At 45.7% G+C, this 26,768-nt stretch overlaps 2 protein-coding genes across 6 annotated transcripts; one reads left to right on the top strand and one right to left on the bottom strand.

Moving 5' to 3' along the window:
* Nucleotides 1-1,062: 1,062 nt before the first annotated feature.
* Nucleotides 1,063-3,565, top strand: LOC118509957 (leucine-rich repeat neuronal protein 1-like). The gene is made up of 5 exons (XM_036051323.1): nt 1,063-1,884; nt 1,959-2,095; nt 2,161-2,721; nt 2,786-2,874; nt 2,946-3,565. The coding sequence occupies exons 1-5, from the start codon at nt 1,553-1,555 to the stop codon at nt 3,402-3,404; spliced, it is 1,578 nt and encodes a 525-aa protein (XP_035907216.1). The 5' UTR covers nt 1,063-1,552; the 3' UTR covers nt 3,405-3,565.
* A 2,649-nt stretch (nt 3,566-6,214) lies between these two features.
* Nucleotides 6,215-26,365, bottom strand: LOC118509955 (DENN domain-containing protein 1B-like). 5 transcript variants are annotated; one of them, XM_036051317.1, is made up of 10 exons: nt 25,500-26,365; nt 24,196-24,357; nt 17,488-17,812; nt 16,974-17,406; nt 16,751-16,899; nt 16,532-16,672; nt 15,417-15,449; nt 14,630-15,256; nt 12,401-13,333; nt 6,215-9,551 (listed from the first exon to the last, which is right to left on the bottom strand). In XM_036051317.1, the coding sequence occupies exons 1-10, from the start codon at nt 25,514-25,516 to the stop codon at nt 8,772-8,774; spliced, it is 3,600 nt and encodes a 1,199-aa protein (XP_035907210.1). In that variant the 5' UTR covers nt 25,517-26,365; the 3' UTR covers nt 6,215-8,771. The 5 variants fall into 5 exon arrangements, with proteins under 5 accessions (XP_035907210.1, XP_035907211.1, XP_035907213.1 ...); XM_036051319.1 differs by lacking the exon at nt 6,215-9,551 and adding an exon at nt 11,759-11,953; XM_036051318.1 differs by lacking the exon at nt 15,417-15,449.
* Nucleotides 26,366-26,768: the final 403 nt, after the last annotated feature.

Here is a 26,768-nt window from a genome sequence, read left to right as displayed (position 1 = left end):
TATTTAAAATTCGTCTATCTTCACAACTAATGGCTATTATCTCAATGTTATAGTTGAGCTATCTTTCGAGTTGAAATCATAGTTTTTTATTTAGCCAATAATTCCCAAATGTTTTAATAATAAATAAAATAAATAATTCCCAAGTGTTGAACAATTTGGAAGAGAGGCACTCTTCAGTAGAAAAAAAAACTCCTATTGGCGTCCAGATCATCTAATTTGAAGCATTTTACTACCATAAAGATCTATGTCGGTTGCGGTTCCATGTCGGGTTGAGCCACCGCACGGCGAAGAACTTGGGACAGACTATCCTGATCCCGATACTGATATCCTGTAGGGTAAAATCTAGTGAGTCTAGTCTAGTAGAGACATGTCAGGTAAAGATCTCTCAAGATTCGAGTCCTAAGATTTAAGTAAAACAATGTGTTCTTGCGACAGTTAAGTATTGGGTTAGACCTCGCTAGACCTTCGAGTTTCGCTCTTCTTGGCCTAACGATCCCTTAAGGTCATGCCCTGTCAATTCTGGCTTACTAGACTTAATTACCACGTAGTTCAGTTCTCAGTCGGTCCTATCTACGGGGGAACGGATCGGGGTCGGATTTGAACCCCGGTCCTGCCGTATGAATACCGGCGCCGTACTTCCCTCAATCACCGGGCTGCCCCATAGCCCAAAATTCTACCGATCGCTGCTCAGGGCAGTTGGGAGTATCTTCTATCGACGACGCCACTCATTTTGAATCATTCTGCTCAGAAATGGACGACTTCTACTAAAAAAATTGTCCAACAATCCCTATCTCGTTCAGGATCCTACTCAACATTTTATTGGATTCTCTGATTCTTGGACCTTAAGTGCCGAACGATAAAGCCACCAATCACACATTGTTCACTCATCAGCATCCTTCTCATATCAAACTGTTTTGCGACCTAGACCTCTTTTAAGTCTTCTTTTGATGTTTTACTAAATAAACTGTTCACAAATTAAATTAATCACCAAATTTACACTATTTGTTTCTCTCAGCCCTCGTAGCTCGGAAGCTAGTCCTCCACGTAGAATATGTACATAAGACACACATTTTAACTTCCTCAAACATGTCTCAAGTTCGGTTGTATGAATAACTAATGCCAGCTGCGACCGCCCTATCAGCCCGAGCGCCACTACTGCATTCGCACGTACACACACACACACACACGTCGGTAAAAAGGTCAGCATTGAGCGGTTTGACTAAGCGCGTCTGAACACCTCCATTGTCCGCCTCGTTTCACGGCACACGTTCGCTCGCTTGCTCGCCGGGCGCGTGGTTTAAAAAAACAGCATTATGCTTCACTGACCTTCGGCGATAGATTGGCCGTCGGGTGATTCGACGAGGTGGAAAATAAGCCCTCCCGCCTTTTTTTTTTTATAGAACTTTGCCTTATCGTTATCACACGTTGATATGATAACAGCCGAGCCGGGGTAAATAGTAAATGTCCGGGGACCAGTTGCTCCGAAGCGGGAAGCATCGATGCTTCTTGATTGAACTTTTGCTCGCATTGGCTTCATGCTTATGCGGTTTGAATGCAGTTTCAAGTGGTGCTCGCGGCAGAAACAATGGGATACGTTCGGGCGCGAACAGTTTTTGTACAGTTGTTAAGCTTAGTTGCATCGGTTGGGCACGTGTTGAGTGAGCCTCTGGATACGGCGAAAGTTTGTCAGTATATGCAGTGTACGGACGATGGTTCCCGGCTAACGCTGCAGTTCAACAACACCCTGTGGAAAGCACTCAATAGGCAGTCTAATGTTGCGTTTGACCTTACCAGCTGGAACTGGGCCGAGCTGGACAGTGTAGTGGAAGAGAACCGAACGTTTGAGATAATATTTAACGGGCTCGAAATCCCCCTTATCGATATGTGAGTGATCCAACATTAACGCCATACGCCCCAAGCAAACCTAGCAAGCTGTAAACCATTCACCTTCTTCACAGATCGCAGGGCCATGAAAGTGTTACGATCCTCAATCTTGATGACAACCAAATAACCACAGTGGAACCGGAAGCTTTCATGAATTTTAAAAATATGGTGACGCTTTCTTTGCGTGGAAATATGATAACGGTCGTAAACGGTAAGCTACATGAGACATTGAGCTTGACGAGGCAGCCTGGGCTTATTGGTTACCACTCCTTTCAGAACTTGTCTACCAACCGAACAGCCTGCAGCACCTGGATTTATCGAACAACTGGATCACAGATATCAAGGGCCTGAAAACGTTTACGTTGTCTCGCTTAACTCACCTAAACCTATCATACAACCGGCTTGAGTCCGTGCGTACTGAACTTTCCAAGCTGGAGGCACTGGAAACGCTCGACCTATCGCACAACTCTATCAGGAAGGGAGATAGACCAATCATACTGCCGCAAGCGCTTCGTCGATTGTTGCTACACCACAACGAGCTAACCGAGTGGCCTTTCGAATCCTTGCCGTACACTTTGACGGACCTATCGCTCAGCTTCAACCGGCTCGAATTAACCAAAGATGCGCCAGACATCCGAAAGCTTGATCTTTCCAGTAACCGACTGGCAAGCTTTTGTGGCGATTGTTTCCCACTGCTGGAGGAGCTGGACTTATCGAGCAACTACTTTGAAGAGTTTCCCAAGTTTGGTAAACTAACGGGGGCCACTATAAGGAAGGTTTCGTTCAACCGAATGCCAAACTTGCGAACGCTCGATAAGAGTGCGTTTGAAGATACAGGTAAGTGAGCAATAACCAGGTGATCGATGCGAACAACCTCAGCTGACCACACATTTTCCCGCAGAGCATCTACAGGAGCTTGAAATTTCCTTCTGTCCGCGGCTGGCCACAATCGCGTCCCACACATTCACCGGTCTGAAAGAGTTGGAAAGAGTAAGTGAAGACACGTTCAGCGTTCGATATAATGGAGAGTTCCTTACCGAAGCAAACGATCCTCATTGCAGCTTGATCTTAGCTACAACGCACTACAGCAGGTGCCGGAGGATATGATCAACTGGAAGGCAATCAAGCAAGGTGTCGATCTGCAGGGCAACCCAATCAACTGCAACTGCTCGATGCAATGGCTGGTGGATAAAGTGATTCCCGCGATGCATTCGCACCGCGAGCTGCACAAACTGTTCCCCGAGTTGCGCTGTGCTCAGCCGGCAATGTACAAAGACTATCTGGTCGCTTACCTAACCGTGCACGACAATTTGCTGTGTCTGAAGTATCGCGAGATGAATCTGCCCGGCATGGAGCTGGTTGTCCAGTCGATGAAGGAGCAGCGTCAGATGCAGATTGTACGGGCGCAAAAAATTATACTGGCCTGCTTAATAGTGGGCATCATCTTCATGAGCCTGTGTTTGGCTTATGTGAAGCTGCAACAGCCCCGGCACATAGTGCGCCCATTGTACTATTCGTGAGTGTTTGATTTGCTTTCGACTTAAACACTTATAGGAAGGCAGTAACATGACATTAAAACTCGCTTTAGACGTATAGAAAAGAAAAATGATAAAAACAGTATGTAACGTAGTTAGGGCAGGCAGAAATCAAATGCGAAACCCATAAATATTGAGCTAATTTTGAGGGATGTCTGTTCTTTTCTTTCTTATATATACTACTCCAAAACAAGCTGTTGAGAGCAAAGAGCCTCAGCAGTACCAGCGGAGAAGGTGAAGTTTATGTTTTTGGCTGGTGTCATGATGTTTGGCAGGCTTGGTGCCGTTCTATCGCATCGCGGTCTTGAAAGAAGACGTCTGCCTATCCGATGTCATGACCTTTTTGACGTCATAACTACATCTCAACTTACCATCTCTTCGCAGTCCTTGTGACGACCTCATAACACTTCTTATAACATGATTGGCCTCTCAGAACTTGTGGAGTCTAATCCGCTGCACAATGTTGAGATCACCGTACAGCTCGATGAACTCGTCATTGTAACAGCTCTTCCATTGTCCTTCCACATTTAACTCCACAGATTCAATGATAGGACCATAAATGTTCTAGCTTCGTTCGTCTGTCGCGATAGGTGTTTGGACTGGTGGCTCTGGTGACTCTGGTTCATTCGCAAAAGCCTTTAAAGATCTCGCCTCGGAATATTATTACGATGTCCTATGTTACACGTCAAATCGATCCCAACAATAACTGATAGAAAACATCGAGCCTAGGCCAAGTGATGTGTATCCTGCAGAGCATTCTAGACTAGATTTCAATCAATCTGTCAATCAATCAATCAAACTCCTTTTCTCGCGATCTCATCACCACTATTTCGAGATGTCGGCTTAAATCGAGCTGAATTTCGCTCATGATTGGTGCAACGTTGATTCTTAGAGCATAGTAATCTGTGGCAGGATCGTATGGACATCAAACCCCCATAGAAAACAAAAAGCTTAGCAAAGCTAAACCACAAAAGCTAGGTGATGAGACACCGCTTTGACGAGATACAATCATCATTAATCAACAAGGATATGTTGGCTTCATCGAGAGCATACTCAACCGCAAAACGCACTCTAAATAGTAAATTTTTAGGAGATACCTCACAATTGGGCAAATTTAGTCTGGGCCCAAATTCGACAAATTGTAGCAAGAGCTAACCGATTCACACAGGAATGGACCTCGCCTCTGTAGTCAAGCAAATATGGAGTCTGTCTCCAAGCTCTTAATAGTAATCAACACGCGGCAATGTCTACGTTCGTTATTGCTCTGAATATTGCTCGCAAATCAAGTTTAGACACGTGCTATTGAAAGACCTCATAGCTTATAGTAATTTACAAACACACTTATGCAACTTGCAGTTTCAACGATTCTTCCTCTTCCTTAGCACTACAACCCGGAAGGTCTTGGTCTGCCATATCTGGCTTTCTTTGACTTGATTTTACCCGTAGCAAGATAGTCAAATCAGCCCTGCGTACGCGGGGAGGCACGAAGATTTGATGTGATTTGAACCCCGGTCCTGCCATGTGAAGACCGTTTCAACGATTAGGTCTAAAGTCACCGGTTCTAAAGTCAATGTCGGAGGATTACATCCGAAAGACATATTATCGTACCTGTGTTGTCTTTGGAACGATAAAATTCCGGAATTACTTACTTAATTACTTACTTATCAGGCGCTACAACCGCTTTGCGGTCTTGGCATGCTGCAACAATCCTCGATACCGCCCACGGTTTAGCGCCGTCGTCTGCCAATCCATTATCCCGGCCGTTCTGGCGGACGCATCAACGCCATCATTCTATCTCAATTTGGGCCAGCACGCCTCCTCTGTCCGTGTGGACGGCCTAAAAAGACTTTACGGACTGGGTTGTCCGGTGTCATTCTCATGACGTGACCAGCCTACCGGACCCTAGCGAATCTAATGCGCTAGACGATGGTGAGACCATCGTACAGCTCGTAGAGCTCGTCATTGTAGCGGCTCCTCCATTGTCCTTCCACACATACGGGGTTTCCTCAGGCTGTAGTATGACCGGTTTGCAACCAGCACCCTTGCGCGTAACTCAACATCAATGTTGTTATCGGTGCTGACTTTTGACCCCAGATAGGTGAAATTTTGGACGACTTCGAAGGTGCGGTCACCTATCTGTACATCACCCCTGCATAAACCAGTGTTTGTTAGCAGGGTTTGCTGGTGGTGCCACCATCACTTTGGTTTTCGCCTCGTTGATCTCTAACCCGAGGTTTTGTGCCGCATGCTCGATCCTTTGATAAGCTTTTGTTACGTAGAAGAGCTTCAAACCAATGATGTCGATGTCATCGGCGTATGCCAGGATCTGGATTGACTTATAGAAGATGGTCTCCGAAGTTTCCACCTCCGAGTCACGGATGGCTCTCTCCAGCGCCAGATTGAAAAGGAGACAGGCAAGCTCATCTCCCTGGCGCAGACCCTTGGTGGTAGCAAAGGGGGCCCTGAGAGTTTTCCATCCACCTTCACCTGGCATGTAATGTTGGCCATTGTCATTCTTCCAAGCCTGGTAAGCTTGACCGGGATTCCAAAACAGCTCATTGCGTCGTATAGTTTTACCCTGGCTATGCTGTCATATGCGGCTTTAAAATCAATGAAAAGATGGTAGGAGTGGAGCTGCTGCTCCGCCATCTTCTCCACGATTTGCCGCATCGTGAAGATCTGGTCAGTGGTTGATGTTCCGTTCAACGTGTTAAAATTCCGGAATTTATAAAGTAATTTGTTTATTAAACAGCCTGATTGTGTGTGATATGTTGACTCTTACTGAATTTGCATCATTTATGTAATATGTTTCGTCTTTTATTTGACATTCAACATCCGTGTTTTCCAATATATATAGTCTGTCTGTTCTACCATCTCTATGCTCTACTACCACGCACCACAAACTTTGGAACCGTACACACCCAATCAAGGGAAAATTCGCTCTACCGCTCTCGTCCATTTCCCACACAGTATCCATCCCGCACAGAACATCCAGCCTTCCCTGTATGCTGTCTCTTCAGTAAAGAAGCATGCCCTGTTGGTGGTTGGAATGATTTGGTTCCTGAACATGGTTTGTTTTTTTTTTAAACAAATCTATATTGATTCCCTTTTTTTTGGTATTCCCAATTCGTATTCGATTACAGTGTAGATTATTTGAAGCAATTCGCGCTTTGCAAAAACATAATATACGAAGCAGCAAACGCACAACGGATGTTATACTTTTTGGTTTTCCAACCCTTTTCCACCCTTTTCTGGGACAACAGCATAAAACTTGGGGAATGATCTTGGGAGCAGGATTAAATGTTTAAAATTTAGCCATTCTGAGTAAGGATGATGATGATGATCTTGCTTGCTATTTACTGCTAAACTTCTAATCATTCTTCTTAGCCGAACGCTTCTTTTAGATATTTCAGCTGATTTAATTTTTTAACTTCACAAACATGCGGCGCTCGCAAGATTGATTCTGTCCCGATACTGTTTCCTGCATGTTTCACACTAAAGTAGCTCGTGCCGGTACTTGCCCGACGATTGATAGATTGTGGTAAAACGAGTATGACCCTTTTGCTGCTCGGGAAGCTCCAACACACTGACTGAGTAGATACTCCAGCTAAAGGTTGGAAGTCCGCGCTTCTTACAGTAGCCAGTATAGTAGTATTGTATTAAAGTTTTTTTGTTTTTTTCGTTACATTTCCTAACTAAAAAAAATTCTATCATATGTGATGTGTGTGAGTGTGTGGTATTACTACTGCACACGACAGCTCCCGGAACACACGGAGAAGCTGCGACACAACATCTCGCCCTCCCGGCTTTGGTCGTTACGCATGGTTTTGGGGCGCTGTTTTATCGCCAACAGCTTCATGCACGATAGAGTTTAGGTGATAGAGAGAGAGCTGTAGTGTTTGTGTGAGCAGACTATGCGCCTCATATTACCGAAACATAAAAAGAACGCGAACAAAACACCCTTATTCTCTCTCCCCATTTTTTTTCCCAGTACGGCTATTTGAGCTGCATCGTGTGTGTGTGTGTGATGTTTGCAAAAAAGTTTGCAGTATTCCGCGCGCGGAGAATCGATAAAAGTTGCTAAACCACCTACCGCATGTTACATTTTGACTAAATATCTTAAACGCTATCACATCCCCCCCCCCCGTAGTTGGCGATTGGGTGTGTTTGTGTATTTGAATATTTGGTTTATCTATCGTAGTACGATTGTATGATATTGTGTGTGCGGTTTGTCTTCCGAGCGCTTCATCTGATAGCTAAAGATGCGTTAAAAGTATCGTCTTAAGCAGTAATAGTATATTATATGATCACTTTCTACTGAACTCATGTCCGAAATAGCTAAATATCGTTTGAACATTTACGTTCAACTAAACATTCCCACACTCCGGCATTCCAATCGCACTACCTGTGTACCTGATGTCTATGACTCGCCCTGAAAACCATATCGCTGGCTTAGGACGCTCTTTGCAGAGTGTGCGATCGCTCCAACTCCTCTACTGCCAAGCCGCATTTGGTGTATGCTTTTTGTTACGGTTAAACAACAATCCTTTCACTCGCGGCAAACGGATTCATACTTTAAAATTCTGCTGCACTAACCACTACTAGTAGTCGCGGTAATGCGTTAAACGATGTCCAAATCTTCCATACATCTTCTTTATTCCCCACATTCCCCAGTCGCAACCACCAGAAGACACCGCAGAATCTGTCCTGCCGTTTACTGTGGCTTACTCATCTTCATCCTGCCTGCCTTTGTTTGTGCATACGTTCCCATTCTGTGCCATGTCTTTTCAAACAATCCAACGTAGATGTTCGCTCTATTCTAAATCGTTTTACGATTATGGTTTTAGCTATGCTTACCGCTAACTACGGTAAAACTAGTGTTTCTTTAACCGCCGGAGAAGCATTGCTACAATCATACTTAACTACAGCTTTCCCTCTCCGTGCTGGACTGAAACCTGCCCAATCGCTACTATTCCTCACTATATGACACTATACAAAACAAAGAAGAAAACACATAAAATAACACGTAGAACAGAACGGAAAAGACTGCTTGCTGGGTTTTGTTTTACCTTTCTTTTTACATATTAAACACACGCAAAGAAAAACAGTATTGGCTCTAAGTTGTTCGCTGTATGATAACTGATTAAACGGCTAATATGGCCTAGGCATTGATGTAACCTCGGATTAATGCATGCTTCTGACTGCGCCTCTGGCGTTTTTTTTTTAAACACAAAACCACCCATCGAAAGATGAGCTTTAAATTTGCTGACTTTCTTCTGGTGCATGTTGTGAAACTATCCACTATCGCGTCTTGGCAGCTGGCGCAAGCTTTCCTCCCAACACCTGCCATGATCAATCGAAAGTCGTCCAGTTGCTGAATGTAGATTTCGGCTGACCGTTGCTCCCGTTCATCGTCGGGTACTTGCTGCCGTTGCATCCCAGCGGACGGCCATTCGGAACCTGCGCATTATGAAGAGGATTGGTCGTACTCGGCTGCTGGTCGGGCTTGCCAGTGCTCCCGTTCATGTGCAGTGCGGTTGACTTTGTGCTACCACCGTCCAGCAGTGAGAATTTATCTAAACCATAGTTTCGCAGCAGTTCGAAATCATCCGAGACGCTGCTTGCCCGCGGACTGGCACCAGTACCAGCACCAGTGGACGAGCAGTTGGTGCTCTCACCGCCACTACTGAACGGACGCTGTGATTGTCCATCGCTTCCCGTGCCTGGCAGTGCCCGATGTTGGTTGTGATGTTGGTGTTGAGGATGGGGGTGCGAAGACGCGACGTTTTGTTGGTAAAGCGGTGTAAAGTAAGGATAGACCGGATTATTAACGCTCAGGCTGGTCGAGGGAAAGGATGCGGTGGGCATCGTCACGCCAGACGCGTTTGCCAAGCTACTGCCAGCCGCATAGCTGGGGGCTGTTAGTGCTGAGCTGGGAGTCGCATGCGATGAGCCGGACAGACCACCGGTACCGATTGGTCTGGCCCGTTCATTGAGCGGATCAAAGTCCTCCAGCTCGAAGCTCGAGTTGGTGGTGTCCAGTGTGATTAGATCGAGGGATTCATCGTTCACCGGCGGCGTTGCGCTTCCAGCTCCGGACGCAGGGAAATCGGGTGTGTCACCGTTTTGAGACTGCGAAATATAGGCGGTAGGTGTGTGAGAACAGGGAGCAGCAGGTAACGGCCGCCGCACGGGAGTTGACGGGTGTAATGGGTTTTCGGTGCACAAAGGGGGGCCACCATCCTTTGGGGCAGGATACTTTTAATGGAGGAAATCGACCATTTACCCGGCACTAAAGCGAAACGAACTTGTTCGGTAGCTCAAAAAAAGCCCCCGATCTACAGACCAAAAGCAACAACGCGCAAAAAAAAAACATTACAAAGGTAGATTGAAACAGCGCAAAGATCACGAATTCATCAACTTGTTAAAGTAACTTTCTAAAGTTTACGACTCAAAATCCAATCTAAAAAAATATTTGACCACACATCCAATCCAATCCAGTGCATTAGCAAACGAAAAAGGGAAGCATTAACATTAAAAAAAAAACTCGTGCTGAAAATCTCTGAGCGGTAAAAGCGTGTCCAATTCAAACATTAAAGAGCAAATCTTAATTAAGAAAAACACCAAATTAAAATAGCAATAAAAACATAAACAACGTTCTACTCATCAACGAAATCTACCAAGCAGTTAAATCAATTCACTTCATAAAGCAACAACTAAAATAATAGATTATTGTTTAAAAAAAAAGTTGTTTTGCAAATAAAAAGTCAACCGACTGGAACCTTCCAAATAGTTTTATAATAAATTTCAATAAATAGGCTATGAAGTTGTTCTGATCTGATTTTAAAACAACACACTGGAAGAATGAAGAACGATAAAGAAAGGATGAGAACGATTGACGGAGTAGTACAGTCTGCAAGTTACTTGATTTGTTGGAGCGTTTACTTAACTTCCTTACAGGGTTTCACAGACAGCTCTTCAACACTAATTCTATTATCTATTCAGACTTTAGCCTGGGAATTATAGGGTAAAAGACTAGAGAGACCCCCCCCCCCCCTTGACAAATTTTATAAGGCACTGTAGGATTTACGCCTCAATGTATGCAATCCGCAGTACACGTTGCGAATGCTTCACAGTGTGCCTTCAGTGTGGTCAAAAATGGTTCAATAAAGTCGAATGAAATATTGCTTATTATTCGATTAAATCCCTCCTATCCTGACCTGATCTGATTTATATGGGCTTACAGGAGCTACGTAATAATTTTTGGTCACACAAGGAGTGACCAATCAGACTTACAACATAAACGGACTGTAAGGACTGGAACAGAACATTGATACGATGGATATTTGTTAACGGGCATAGATATTCAGAAAAGGAGGAAAATTAAGAATAATAACATTTCAAATCACTTCTTACAATGTATATTATCATGCTCTACTCGCTGTCTAGTAACAGTATTAACGAACAATGCACAATGTTTATATGAAACGAGTTATGACCATACAAAAATCCCACTGTGCAATAAAAATGACAGGCCATAGTGCTGCACACAAAAGATTCTAGGGGGCGCCTTCTCGAGTCTTTTACCAATTATAGTACAAAATCAAGTAGTTAAACAGCATTATCGAGTTGGAATTGAACATGCCTGAGAAACCCTGTAACTTAGGTCGCTGATGCGCACCGTCTACCACTTTAGCACTAGGACTTTGAGCGGTCTTTATGCACCATTTCTAGCTAAGCCCAATTTGATTTAACTCATAATACCAAAGTGTACTACTCCCATAAAATGACAATGATCGTAGACAAACACCGATAGTAAGCAGAGTACGTTCCAAAGCGATAGGAGAAGAGAAGGAAAAACAAACACTGAGCAGAATGAGCAGTACAGACGATAATGATGATGCCCAACCAGATTTGATGATCATTGGTGTGCGCTAATGGCGGTGAACAGAATAGCGGAGCATGACGATGGAGTTGATGAGGCAGATGATTCGTAACAAAATGGTGCCACACAAAAATAGCGATCGTGATCGACATTTATCGATGATGAAAAACACAATGGTAACACAACACAGCCAGCAGCAGCAGCAGCAGCAGGATCCTGCTGCCCCCAAAAAATGGCCCCACAGGGATATGATGGATTCATAAACAAAAGCCCACATAACGTAACACACATCACAAACTGGACAAGAAGTAGTAAAGGGGGAAAATACAAACAGGTCTTACTATAGTGATTAAAGTTGTGGGAAATGTTAACTGGGTACTCTCTGCTCGGCTGCCGATGTGGTACGGGCTAGGGTTTCGGTTGGCGTAAAGGCGTGGTAGAGTCGTGACAACAACATCAACACACATCGTCAGTAGAAATGTCGCTGATAGGCATGTACATCTATCATCATGCTTGTATCATTCGCACGGGGCAAGGTGGTTATTGGGAGGAACCTCGGGCGGGATGAGGACACGTTCTGCAGCTCATCTTAAACATCCTGCTTTGCCGCCGTTTGCATACTTAGCTTACGCTCGATCTTAACCAGCAACTACGTGGCGTAGTAAATTTGGTGTGTGTGTGTTAGAGAGGCATTGTTGGTGAGATTCAAGGAAGACAATATCGTCACGAGCGTATTCAGTGGGTTGTACAGGCAAAAAGAAATGGAGCATACAAGGATTAACGTTGAGTAAGCAGTATCGAGCAGTAACGCAACATAAATAAGAGGGTTCAGAAGAGAAAAGACAGAGGGGGGGAAAGGGATAAAAGATTGAAGAAACAAATATTGATAGCCGATAAGATAAATGGAATGGATTTTGTTGCTCGAAAATCAATTCGCGGGGTAGAACACATTTGGAAGAAGACGAATAACGTAAAAACAACAGGGTGAAAGGGAAAGATAAGGACACCTTGGTCAGATGGGCACCGTAAAGAGTAGAAACACGCAATAGAGCAGCAGAAAGCAGTGGAAGGTGTGGTAAAGGGCAAGTTTCATTACCTCTTTGCGGAAGGTGGGCTTCGGAGCAAGCGGTGGCCGTTGCGGTGGCTGGGGCGCTTGCGCTTTCGGTGGATGTGGCAAGGTATAGGCATGCTGCAGGGGCGGCGTTTTGCCAGCTGTTGCTGCACTTTGTACGTTCGGCTGTTGCGTTTGCGTTGCCAGCAATGGCGGCAGGATCTTGTGATTGCTGTGCACTGTTGTGCTATTGTTGGACGCGGGTGAGAGCTCTTGCTTGCGAACCACCACCGGCTGCCCGAACGTCATCGACATGCTGGTGGTGGTCGTGGTCGTCGCGATGCCCGCATTTCCACCGACCGTCGCCGTCGTCGTGGTAAGCGTGATCAGCTGTTCCTCCTCGTCATCGAACTGGAGGATATCGTTGCGCCGGGTGGATGAGTCGCCCTGCGCTTTCAAAGGTGGTGGAGGCGGAGGGGATGGTAAGGGAGGTGACTGGTCGATGATCGACGGGGAAGACGTACCGGAGGGAACGGCGATCGGTGGCTTTGCCTTCGGTACGGGAGGTATGAAGTTGTTGTAGGTACGGTAGGGCGACGAGTTCGACGAGGAAGACGACGGAGGTGACATGGGCGGGGGAGAAATCTGAATGGCGGCGAGCGCGTCGGCTGCCGATTGGAAGCGCCTGGGCGGTATCGGTGGACACGGCGCATCGGGCGAGAGATCAAAGTTTGACTGATCGTCCTCGTGGTAGTCGCCGCCGCTGCCATTGTTATTGCAGCTATTGCACGCCCGACCGGCACCCTGTCGCGAATCGTCGAGATCCAAGCTGAGCAGCGGTTGCGACCCGACTGCCACCGACTCTTGTATGCGAGGTAGTGCGTTGCCGCTTCCACCCGGCGGACTGACCGGCGCTCCCGCCCGGGACGATGGCCGGCTGCCAGTGTTCCCGCCTTCCGCACTGTTCGTTGGCTTGAGCTGCAAGGGAGGCAGATGCAGAATAGGGTTTGCCCCAGCATGGACAGGAAAGGACCAATGAAACATCACGCAAACACAAACGCACACATACAGAAACAAACCCACACGCACGGAAGAAATGTGTGTGTGCGCATATATATATGCATGTATATGTCGAGAGTGTGAGTAACAGAATGAATGGATGCGTGCAAGAGTTCGGCACAGGATAGAGATAGAGATAGAGAGTGGTAATGCATTTTGATATTCACAGCTAAGATGAACGATGAAGCTAATTTTAAATGGCTTTCTTTTGGTTTTGTTAACGTAGAATAGATTTTGTATGAGCCACAAAACCCCCAAACCGAAGTGTGAGATGATGGAACACCCATCTTTAACAGTACCAACGCTATGCAGAATGCACCGACTGAGTGTAATCTGTAAACGATACATGAGCATCACACAGACCATCATATCCATCGATAGGATCGAATCGAATAATCACTGTTGGAATACACATTCGATTATAAACTTAGAAGGGCGCTTTACGCCTGAATATATGCAACATCAGCTTATAACTCATCAGATCGTTCAATAAATCACCTGCACACACATACACTAATGTTGTGGTGTCTCGGAGTTTTCACTTCAATATATTTACTCTACAGCACTCGTCAAAACTACTAGCACTCATGATGCAGCATCAAAATCAAAGACGTTACAGTTGTTAGTGACAAAAAGTACCATTTAAAAAAACACACACACACGCGCGCAACAATCACGATATACTCGATCCAAAACCAAAACTGTACTGTATTGTGTGATGCTCACAAGAGGATGCATTTGCGTTCCTTCATTTGCTTATGCTTCGTTAATAATTCGTGTGCAGCAAAACGGATGCATTTTTTAAAATATGAAAACAAAATAAAACAAAGTCTTTCTGGCATGAAAAACTAAAATCAAAACAATAAAATTGTTATTCAAACACTACGAAAAACTAAAACAATGGCGTAATTTTAGTAATTTCTCGCAAGAGCCACAACAGCACCTGTTTGTGCTCGGCAGGGCGCAAATGATAAACGATCATCCCCTGACGGTGATGATAACAATAAATCAGAAACGAAAGAGAAACAGTTTACTAAACTATAAAGTTTAAATTTCATTCATCGCAGCACATTTCACCGCCGACATTCTGGCCATGTCTGGCAGGAGAAAGAGAGCGCAGAGCAGTGTGGGTAGAGTGGCATTCATGCTACGGAATAGAAAATATATTGACACTCCCCCGCCGGACCAGGGGAGCAATCGATCATGCCTACTTACATTTCGATTAACGGCGGGCGATTTAAACAGCGTCAGATGGTGCTGCATCTCCTGCCACAGGTTCATCTCGGACGACGAGTTCGAGCTGGTGGGGCTAAGCGTTGGGCTGCGAATGTCGCTCGCACTGCTGCTGGTCATGTTGTTGTTGTTGGTGCTGTTGGCGTAGCTGTGATTGTTGTTCATGTGGCTTGTGCTGCCCGCAGCACTGCTACCGCTGCGCGTCATCGCGGCCGAGGCCGAGCTATGATACCCGGCACTGCTACTGTTGCCGGCGCTGCCCCCACCGGCTCCGACACCATTGCTTTGCGGAAGTGACTGATGCATATGGTGATGATGGTGGCTGCCCAGCAGGATATGTGGTGAGTTGTGGAGCGAGGTTGACGAGGGTGTAAGCATTTGGTGCGGGTTGTGCGTGTGGTACACATCGTCCGGCAGGGCGATCGTTTGCGGTCGCTTGTTAAAGACGGGCGAGTTGGGCGCCGACTGGTGATGGCCGCCGACGTCGTACTGGTGGTGCAGATGCAAGCTACTGCTACTGTCGAGCTTGGTTTTCGGTGGGGTCGTTTCGCGAAACTTTGACCGTAAGCCTTTGTAAGCAGTCTTCATACCTTTCCCACCTTCCTTGACCTAAAATGGAAAACCACAGCATTAGTCGTGCGTTAGCATGAACCATCTTATCAAGCGGTATTGATACTGCAAACCTTTCAAAAACACATCACACCAAGCATAAACAACATGCCAGTAAGGTGTTTGTTTAGAGAGAAATGTTACAACAAAACCCACTCACCGATTTGACCGCCGAACGTACAGCTGGATTAGTCTAGGGAATGCAACAGCAAACGGCAGGAATGGCAGCAGCAAAAATGGTAGCGGCATTTGTCGATGGAACACATCCCCGCGATCGCACAGCCAGATGGCAAGCACAAAACACAGCACAGCGAAGAAGGTTTGCCCCGAAAGCGGCGGGACACACCAGAGATAGCGATCACGCCACACAACACCCCAGCGAAACCATGAATAAGGACAAACGTTTGAGTATCGACGTGTTGATGATGGGCGCAATAATCATGGATGGAGTAGTAGTAGTACACATGCACCGTGAGCGTTGTGGAGTGAACGAAGCGTTGCGAAGAGGTAGCGAAAAGCACAACCGGTCCAGAATGTGACGGGGTTTTCGATTTTGGTGAAAATGCATGAAGTGAAAACAGTGTAACCAGTGCCGGCAGAGCACGTAGCGAGATGATGCGCAAGAAAGACATGAAAAAGATGCAGAATGGTGAGCTTAATAATTGATGAATGAATTTTCTTAGAAACGGAACAGCCAACAAAGGAAGGATGATACAGTTTACAGGGCAAAATCATACAGATACTTAACGGAAGGGCAGCAAACAAATCATCTAGCGCATAATTGAAACTCATAAGTGTACGAATTGATCACAAGCAATTCTTTATTGAGAAATCTTACGTGAGTGCTATAATAACTGGCTTTACTATCCATTTCGGTATCGACCGAAACACACAAAATATTGTCCTAGAGCGTTGCATCAAATTGTCTAAGCATAAGGTGTGTTAAAAAATAACTTAATCAAGGGTATGCAATCATCACAACTCGGAATGTTAAGTACAATTGAAATAATCACAATCACAAGTATCGTTCACCTGTGTAGATGAATTTCTCTCGCCTCTCTCTCTCTCTCAAGATTCTACTATAAAATCTACCATAGAAAATTTTCAAACGTTTAGTGCTGCCTGGTATTAAAATTAAATCCAAACAACCGAAAGGTGCCAAATCGAATGAAACCACATACAGGGACGGGGGGATGCAATAACAGAATGGGAAGCAACCAAAAAAACAAAAAACCAGAATGGAAAATGTGGTCACGACCGAACCAACGACACTACCTTATCCTTGAAGTTTTTCAGCAGATCCTTGTACTGTTTCGTCTTTCGGCCCGACTTTTCCGCGTACCGGAAATACTCCACCTCGAACTCGTCCGAAAATCCCTGCCCGGTATTAAGCATATCCAACCGTTCTTCGATAAACTGATGGGAGAGCGAAAAAGGTAAAACAAAAACGAATCAGTAAGGAATTTTCCAAACCAACAAGAACATACAACAAACCTGTTGGAAAATTTGCAAATCGAGCATTTTGTCCAAAAACGGTCGTAAATGCGATGGTCGCGACTCGATGAACGTTTCCGGATCGAAGGTAATTTTATCGTTAAACTTTACCGCATCCCGATATCCACCGATTAATTGCACTAGAATACCTGCAACGCAACGGAAAAACGAAAGTTAAGAATCGGCGCTCGACATGGCCACAAAAAAACCGTCGGAACCGTACCTAGAAATATCTTTGAAACCCGATCGCCCCGATGATCGGCCTGGTTGGAGAGCTGTTTCTTGAGCGAGCTAACCAACTCCTGGGGCATACTTTTCACATCGTCGAACGGTGTTTCCAGCGTTCGCGTATCACAGTTCAGTATAACGACGTCACCAATCTCCTCCCGCCGCAACGTCTCGTACACCGCTTCCGGCACGCCGATCAGGAACGGCATCGGGGCGGCCAGTATGTCCTTCATCTGCATCGGCAGCACCGGTATGAAGATGTGCTGCCATACCATCGGATAGAGGAACGCGTTGGCCGCCTGCACGCACGACGAGAGGATGTCCAGCCGTCGCGAAACAAATATGATGCGCCGCTCTGCCAGCATAGCGGCAAATATGCCTATCATGAACTTTGGTTCCACAAAGTTGTAGTATTGATTGAGATTGTGCTGCGAGAGGAAAGGACAGAAATGGGAGTTAATTTCATAAAAAAAACCCCGATCGATCGGACCGCTCCGCACCGCACTTACGTTCTCCGGAATACTGGGAAGCTGGAACTGTTGAGGTCTTTGGAACAGGAACGTTTGGGAGGCGCGGTCGTAGTGCAGCTTCAGGCAGGCCCCCGGCTCCGGTACACCTTTGTTGTACGATTCCGCCAGAAACGAGGCAAACTCGTTCGGTCGGTTTTTCCGGATGTCGGCCAACACGTTCAGGAAGCGCATGAACGTATCGTGCCACGGAAGGTACGTGATAATCACCATCGCGGTGGGTGATTTTGGATCGTGCCGGCAGAACCCGAACCGCCATTTGGAGTCGATGTTGGTCAGCACGAACGAGTGCACCTGAATTGTGCGGCTGTGGAGTAAGAGGTCAATGTTGGAGCAGTTAAAATAATGGAAAATAATTATAACTTTTGAATAGAAATATAAAATATTTAAACGATAAACAGAAATAAAGATATCTGATACTGATATCTGAAACCAATTTCCGCAGTTATTGCATTGGACGATATAGCCTGAATGTAAGCAAACTTCTTTTCAAGTCACCAAATATTTGGGTAGGTCAATGCATACTTTAACGTGTATTAAACCTGTGACAGAACCTCGCAGAGCTATATTGAGGAGGGTCAGAAAACTTCATGAAAGTTCTATCTTTCTCTTGCAAATCAAAGGGACAGCACTCGTATGTGTCTGCCTAAAGTCCATCCTTAAAATCGTACGATAAAGAGCTAGCCCTCAGTGCTCTTCTTCAATGAAATTAAATCTTCCACTTGCCGGCCATGATTGATTGACCGGGACAGCGTAAAAAGGTAGTAAACGACCTTTAAAGGGAGTGAAGCATGAAACAAGATAAGAAGGCCAAACCCATGTGGCATGATAACCGTGCGTTTGCCCAACCGTTCGCAACCCTCACGCTGAGTGTGTGTCGGCCACAAGTTACTCGCAATATCTGTCCGTGAAGTTAAATCGCAGGAGAATAATAGTGGCAATGACTCATTACGCTATTCGCCGTTTTTCGCGAACTAAACTCGGCTTGCCTCTTAAAGTTTTCATTATTAAAACTACATGACACAACACTATTCGACCATGTTTCACTAGGGAATGGTTCTATTTTGGTTGCCTTTGTCGGACGGAGCTATATCATCACCGGAACTTCCCTCGGAAGGCGTCATTTCCTGTTCTGTTGCACGCAAACCGCAAAAAAAAAATCATGGAAGTCACACGATGGCGGCAGAAAGCAACAGATTGCTCCGTTGGATGTCTTGCAGGAGAAGTCGTTGCGCTGCGAACAAAATTCATTAATTCGACAAAGTTAGCGAAGCTGGTCAGTGAAGTTTAGCGGAGTTTGACCGTGGTGGGGTCGGTTACGTGAATTATAAACCACTTGTTGCGGTGACCATGGCCCTACTCCTCTTCGCGTGGTTAACTGCTGCTTCCCATGCTGTCTGTGGCCGAGGTGCGCCACGAGAGTTCAGTGATGAGTAATTAATTGATTAAATATTAGCCCCACACTACTGGCTCCCCCTCCGAAACGGCACAAACCATGCTTCGTTTCGGCTGGTGGACATACTTACTAAGTGATAAACTAACTTCTAGATGAAGCTATATCTCGAGAGTAGACTTGCCGCAACTGCAAGCAAAAAAAGCTGAGAGTAGATAAACAAAAATCCCCAGCAATGATCATCATACAGCAATTAGATAATGTTTGCTTCCAGCCTTAGCTCGCAGTAGTAAAGTGTCGAACGGCCATTCAAAATACACCGCAACTACACACACTCAACAAAAAACAAGAAAAAAAACCATCGAAAAATAACTTCAGACCCCATTGTCATGATGGCGTGAACCGGTGTTGCATGACCAATCTCTCTGCTATCGAAAAAACCCCGTACGCCAGCATATGCTGCCGCCCGTGGCGATGAGTCACCCGGTCAGCCTACAGCAGTTCCCGGTATCGAGAGCACGTCAGGTTGTGTCAGCCCGCGCCGTACGCAGTTCTCGCTATCGTGGTCCGAGTGTGGTGGAATGAACTGAAGGTGAATGGATCCGTAACAACGCGCTAAGGTCGAAAGCACCATATTTCCGCTGCCAACCAATTCGTCCACGTCCACTTCTTTGTCTCCCGCAGCTAGTGCTAGAGTTCTTCCCGAAACGCCACGCAGAAGGGTGGTTATTCAATGGCCGTAAGATAATTTCCTTCCATCACGAGGAAGATTAGCGGCAGTAAAATTCCGATGACCGTCACCCGGACATAAAATGCATCGGAGCGATCGTTCGTTCGTACACAGCGGCGCTGGAAGGAAAACCGCGCTCACCACGGTGTCCATGATGAGCGATGAATTCCATCGTCCGCCAGGGCGACAACTAATAACCAGTCAGTTCCCTACGGAGCCAGCAGTCAATCGTCAAGATCGCGCGCGGTGTTTCTTCATCATCGGAAGTGCAGCGTAATTGATGCTGGTACGGACGTTAATATAGGACCACAAAAGCACACAGACAGACACACGCGCACATGGTCATGAAGGCAATGTCCTGCAAACCGGAAACGGTGCTCCAATTCATACGAAGCCGCAAAGGTCCGGCAACCAGATCTACCCCCATCATTCGTCTACCCAGAAGTGTCTTCGTCAAGAAGCATCAGGTTCCTCCGCCCTTTTTGATATGTGTCTGCCCCTGCCTGTCGCCTTCTTGTGATGGTGGTAGGCATCGGAATGTGACATTCCTTTCTTTCATCCTCCTCCTAAGGCATCGCTGGTCGTCAGCGCTTAGACATACCGATCGATTCAACCAAGATGGGCAAGATATTATGTGGGTATCGTGTTGCAGCAGCACCAGCAGAGCCGGAAACATCGCACGCATCGCATCGAATCCGATGAACTGGAACGGGACCTCCGCCGGTAGTGAAGACATTTACGACCATTGCATGATAATTGGTGGAAGCAGAACCGAACCGCCCAGAAGCCAATTATTAGCATTGGGCGATGCGTGCCTGCCCCGCCGTAAGCGTTTTCATTCCCTAAAAGCCTAAAATCCCTTGGCTGGTGGTTGTTTGCGTACGGCGAAATGAAACGATCCATCCCTGGTGGCTATCCTAACGCGCGCCGCTGACCCATATCGTTTTTCCCAATCATCATCAACACACACACACAGTTGGCCTTCAACTCGGCGATAAATGCTTAGCCGCTAATCTTGTTACTGTTGTTAGCCCTCGGTTAGCTCGTTTGGATGTAATTCGATAAATATACATACATTGGACTGGTGCCGGCTCCGTTCGTTAACGTCATCGTCGGTCTCATCACCGACATTCGGCCTATCTAACTGTTGCATTTGAAAGGAAGACACCATCGGAACTCCCCTGTTTCCGATCGCAATACCGATTCGATGAGGAAACAGAAACACCAAACATAAACAAATGGCGGTCCCTCTGCTGAACTTGCCAATCCCTAACAGTAGAAGGTATCGGAATGATGATGATGACGGCGTTTCGAAATACGACGACTTTACCGACACCGACACATCCGGCATGCACTTCTCCAGAAACAACAACAAGCAGCAGAAGGGGAGAAACTATGTCCACCCACCAACGTAGTCAACGCCTCCTCCCTCACGACATGTGGCGTAACGTAACGGAGAGCATGCGGCCGGTTCGTTCGTTACCAGTTTTGCATAATATACGTGCCAAATCGGGAGGCCACACACTCTCGAAAGCAAAAGCCAACGGCAGCGTTGTCCAGCAGCACGTTCGTCACAATGCAAGATCGGGCGCGCGCGTTCGCTGGACACTCCCGGTGGAGTGGACGCGATTTGCAAGCGATAATGAATGCGATGCGGTCACAGCGCGCAAACAGCGCAAACCTAAATGGTACTAACGAAGTGAAAAAATCCCGCTCCATGTCCAGTGTTCCAGCACCAAGCGCCAAGCGTCGCATGATACCCCGTTGGCATATGAGTGTGTGTGTGTGTGCTTACCATTACGAAGGGCACACGATTTTCTCTTCCCTTTAATAGCGTTACGCGTCGGATGGATGGATGGATGGGTAGAGAGATAGGAATTTGATTAAATTCCGATATCATTATCATGCACTATGAGACAATCAAAAGGTACGTACTAAAGCCGGTTACCTAGGTTATGCCATTTGCATGACGGGTTTATTTGATTACGTTCGAAAAGTCATACAATTAAACGAAGATTAAATTCATAAACAAATGTGGAAATTGATCAACATTGCACTTTTCTGTAACCGAGTTTGTCGATTTTTATTTGCGTATTTTTAATGCAATCAATGTTAATGCTCAAAGGCAGATGTACTGTGGTTTAAACCACCGAAAAATCATCGAAGCTTGACAATCAGCAAAAAAGCGACAACCAATCATGCATAAAACAATTCTTTATGGATCATAACGCTTGTGCCAGATTTCGAACGAAGTGAAGAGGTACAAACATGGGTAGATTAAAATGACTTCATTCAATAAGACTATTAAAGAAGCAGCGGTAGACACAATGCTTCCTGTAAGGCGTATTTAAGTTGCCGAGCCGACGTCTCTCTAAAATCATAAGCAATCACTGCATTCATGGCGCATTTCGCGATGGATTCATACAATAAGCATCTCTCCAGTTATAATTTAAGTAAATAGGTAGTAGATAGAATAGTTGTAGGATTCTGAAGGTATTATTGATATAAAAAGGATTCTAGGGTTTGGCAAGCACTTGAACCGGCTCTGGTTTGAAATGCCGGGTTGTTTAAAACAAATATTATTTTAAAAAAACAGCCTGGCATTATTCAATAATATAGAAAGCATTGGTAACACTTTCACAAACATTATAAATTTGAGCAGCGACAAATGAAGACTAATTGCTCAAAGTCTCTATAAACCAACCTAACCAACCTTATACATTTAAGCGATTTATTGAATGTTTGACGGAATAGTCCGTCTGCAAGTGCATAGTAATGCCAGTCATTGTTAGCTCATAACTACCGTGGTTTCGGAATGTGAACCGTCTTTAGGAACTCATTCATAATTCATTCTCTAGAACTTATACGGAGAATTCTCATCTTACAACCCAATCTAACTAAGAGTAAGACTCTAGCATTGCTAATGATTCGGTAGCATGCTGTGTAGCAGAATTGTGCGGTAATCGGTGCTCTACACATCCGCTCAACAACGCACTGGGTCAAACTTGTCATACAATGGTTTGCTGGGCTTTATTTTTCGCCACATAACCAGTAAGTAGGGGGTTAGACAAACTCAACACCGAAACACGCTATCATGCGATCGACCCGAAATCGTCCGGTACCGTGATTTTTTTCTGCAATGTTTTCAAGCGAGAGTCCAACAATCCAGCTGCAAACATAGCGCGCTAAACAGGTAATCGTTGCTGGTTGGTAGAGTTCTTGACACTAAGAAACCATGATTCACTCGCCATACAAATCGTCCAAATGTACCCTTTATGTAAACAGAGGTGTCTACCTTGTATTTGCGACGGAGCAATAAAATTCCTAAGGAACAGCTCATGAGTGCTGTCTGTCCAGCTGATTTTAAGAAAGACATTCTGGTGCCTTGGAGATTTCTGCGTGCCTTAGTCTACCTTCCGCTCTTATTCTAATAGGAAATCGAAATACGTCTGACTTAAAAGTTATGTTGCAGACGTAATCCATCAAAACACAACGTCGCTAGACATAGCTGTTGCTCAAGATTATCAATCAAATCACGATCCAGCTGGATAAGAGCGGGAAAGTGGTCATGAAAACGTTACACTAATTAGCAAAGTTCACCCGTCAAGGTCAATGTTCTTCGAGCGGGAGCCCCTGCCGCTAGGTAAGTCTAGCCACCATAAATGTGTAAATAAATAGAGTCAAACAGTCGGCCATAAGGCAGAAACGGCTCACTACAGGTGGTAGTAAAGATTTAAATCAGAAACAAAATTTTCATAACTAACAAATCCTCTCCTAAACACCTTTTTCCTTCCACGCACCTCAATCAATAATAAAAAGCCCTCCCAAAAGACCGACCACCGTGGTCATCACAAGGGAAAAACAATCAAAACCAGCAACAACAAAAACTTCGTCGTAGCCGTGGCAACATTATTATTGGGTGTCTGTTTAAAATTCGCTCATTAGGAAGCATTTTCGGTCCGATTTCCTTCCGTCCGGTGTGGTTGGTTTGCGCGTCATGGTGGCGGGTGGCTTCGAGCCACAGGAACACTAAATCGTAGACCGGAGTAGCTAGGCGCACCCGTGTTGGTGTTGTGGAGAGCATAAATAACAATTCACGGTCGAAAAGCGAAGCGATAAAAGTCAAATCATCGTCAGCACCCCTGGCAGAGCTGGACTCACCGATGGTGGAGGAATTTTGCCCGGGCGAGGGCTTTTTCTATGCCGCCTGTTCGCTGATAAGTGAATTCTAATTGTGTACGTCACGAACGAACGAACGAATGCCTCGACGGTATGAATGGTCGGGGTAAAACTGTTGAATTTGGTAGCCACTTGTCGAATTTTTTCCCCATCGGAAGGAAATAGAGAACAATAATCCTCTTCATTACTATCGAAGGCACGTCCAAAGCGAGTGTGAGACTTTTTTAATCAGCCATTGACACTGTGCCATGACACTGGGTGTTGGAACTGGAATGCCTGTTTTGTGACTACTCCGTCTTATTTGATGGCCACCACCACCACCACCTTTCGCCAACGCTTATGAATCCGTCAAGTGGTTTGCCAACTCTTGACAGCGCTTCTTACTCACCTTTCAAACGCACACGGAAACGCAAACGCAGGAATGTCGGCGGTAACCTTCGCATCCTTGAACGACTCCGGGAAGCTTTCCACGATGTGTCCCGGCGCAGAGTCGTCTGCCGTACCCGGGGCAATTTCACACCAGAACTCAAACAGTCGGCTGACATCCTCCCTAAAAGAAAATCGAAACAGAGTACACGGGTCAAGTCAACACGATAAGAAAACGGGTAGTTTATGATGCAGAACCTGCCGAATGGGGAACTGGCACGCACGCCACGCAGTTCGTCAAGTGGAGAGCATTCGGAACTACAAATTGACGTTTGAAGCGATTTAGATACGCCTACTTAGATTCGAAAGCAAGGGCTGGACGAAGTAAGGGAACTACAATTGAGGAACTTCTAGGCAGCTCACGAAACCTGTCCAACCATTCTCAAGCAACCATTGAAAGCGGGTATCAGTGAGCCTGTTCTTGTTGAGGCAGGCTCCGGAAACCCAGTTCTCGAGCCGATCCGTATTTTCCAACCGAAAGGGCACACCTTATTTTTTCTTGCTGGAGCAGAAAATGTGGAGCACTCAAGGAGCCAGAAGAAAGCAAAGCGGGCAAGGATAAGGACGCCTACGACGAGAATTGAGGCAGCGAGAAAATTGGGCCTTTTTATTGTACGTGAGACATTTTTCCCAACAAGACGATGGGTAAGGAAAAACGATCCGAATGAAGGAAAATTGGTTCTCTTTCTCTCCCTCGCTCGCTCTCTCTCTCTGCCGAGTGGATTCTGGCAAGGGGATGAGGCATTTCAAGGGAATGGTTTTGTTTAGGTGGAGATAAGGTTTGCAAACAGTAGAAAAAAGAAGAAATACATCAGCAGCTGTAGCTGTAGTAACACACATACATACGACGATGTACATAGCTACATACTACCGCGTGAGTAGCGCTCATCTCAAAATTTCGTCCTTCAGGGACTCTCTCTCTCTCTCGTGCTCTCCTTTTCCCGTCTTTTTTCACGCTATGGATGCTGGATGCTGTGCAAGATAGGTTGGTTCGCTCTTTGCGACTCGGCCTAGATTTTCTTCTATTCTATCACGGCCTAACCTCGCCCGTTGTCCTTGTGACCATTGCGCGTGATGAATGAATGACCCATACAATGAAACAGGCAGGCAGGGACAACTAGCAAAAAAAAACTGGGCCCTTAGTCTCTCTCCCGCAGCAGCCGTGCACTTGTGATTTACTACGGAGCTAGAGCTTGAGCTTGAGACAGGTCAATGAGCAAAGTGCTTACGATGCTGCTGCTGCTGCTGCTGTCTTGAAGTACTTACTTTATTCGGGAGTTCATGTCACTCCGAAGGGCCTCCCTCGATGATTGAGGGAGCAGCGGGCACAGCTTCACACTACACTTGGGACAGTAGTAGCGTATGTACTAGCCTTCAGATCAACACGCACACACACACAGCTTCACACTGTCACTTACACTTCTACAATCGTGAAACAATCGCAAGCTGATTACAGCGCTCTTTCAAGACGCGCCCACAGCCTCACTCGATCGATCTGGAGAAGCTCTGGCAATGATTGCTGCTTCTGCACACTCACAGAAAAACACAGCTACACACGGCGGATGGCCCGGAAGCATACGAGACACGTTCGGTGCACACAGAATCTACACCATTCACAACACAAAACACATCGATGCACACACACAACACCCACACACGCATATACGCCCTGATTGCACTTCGAGCTGCACTTTTTTGTGTGCAGTGCAGTGATTCTTCAGAAAACACTGGAACACTTCACTCGGGGGATATATTTTCTAATGCGATTCGTATTTCCTCTCTATTGCTTCTACATCTTCAAATTGCAAACCCTTGTGTGATACGAGCTGGTGCAGCAGCTCCTGCACAAGATACACATACACATGCACACCTACACTTGCTTACACGTGCGGGGGACACAGGGCGAATCTATTGCTCCGTGGGCTGCCGTTTTCTTCCAGACATATTGTGCACGATTGCGGACTTGCTTCTTTTGTTAGTGCGGAAGCAAACAGGGGGACACCACAACACTACCGTCCAGCACAACCACCACACAACAAGGAAGCACACACTACAATTACGGGAGACGACACATCGATGTGCTTCAATTGTTTATTCGCTTGCAAATACAACAGGGCTCTCACTTATCCGTGACCAGTGGAAGCAGTTCCCCGGTTAATCGGGACTGAGAGGTTTTGACGTATCAAACGGGTTTTGTATATAGGGTGCAGTTCAGCGCTGTATTATTCAAAACGATTTGCATTTCGTAGGGTAAAATATAATTTAAATTTGTAAAAAAAATATCAAAAATTCTACGCTAATTTGTATTGTAAAAAAAACCCACAGAAAACATTGTAAAGCGATATTAGTTGAATCAAATCTATTTCACATAAATTCATTGAAATCAAAACTAGCAAAACTTGCAAGACTTCTTTTGTTTCTTTGCTCAAAAAACGATCTACAAACAGTCGCTAGATCAAAATACTTGCTTATAATGCGTATACAACACAATAAATGTGTAATCCAAAGAATTATGGAGCAAATCAAGCACCTATA

The sequence above is a fragment of the Anopheles stephensi genome, chromosome 3 (assembly GCF_013141755.1).
Source record: "Anopheles stephensi strain Indian chromosome 3, UCI_ANSTEP_V1.0, whole genome shotgun sequence".
NCBI lineage: Eukaryota > Metazoa > Arthropoda > Insecta > Diptera > Culicidae > Anopheles > Anopheles stephensi.
Note: the sequence above shows the minus strand (reverse complement) of the source record. Positions and strands in the feature narration are given on the sequence as shown.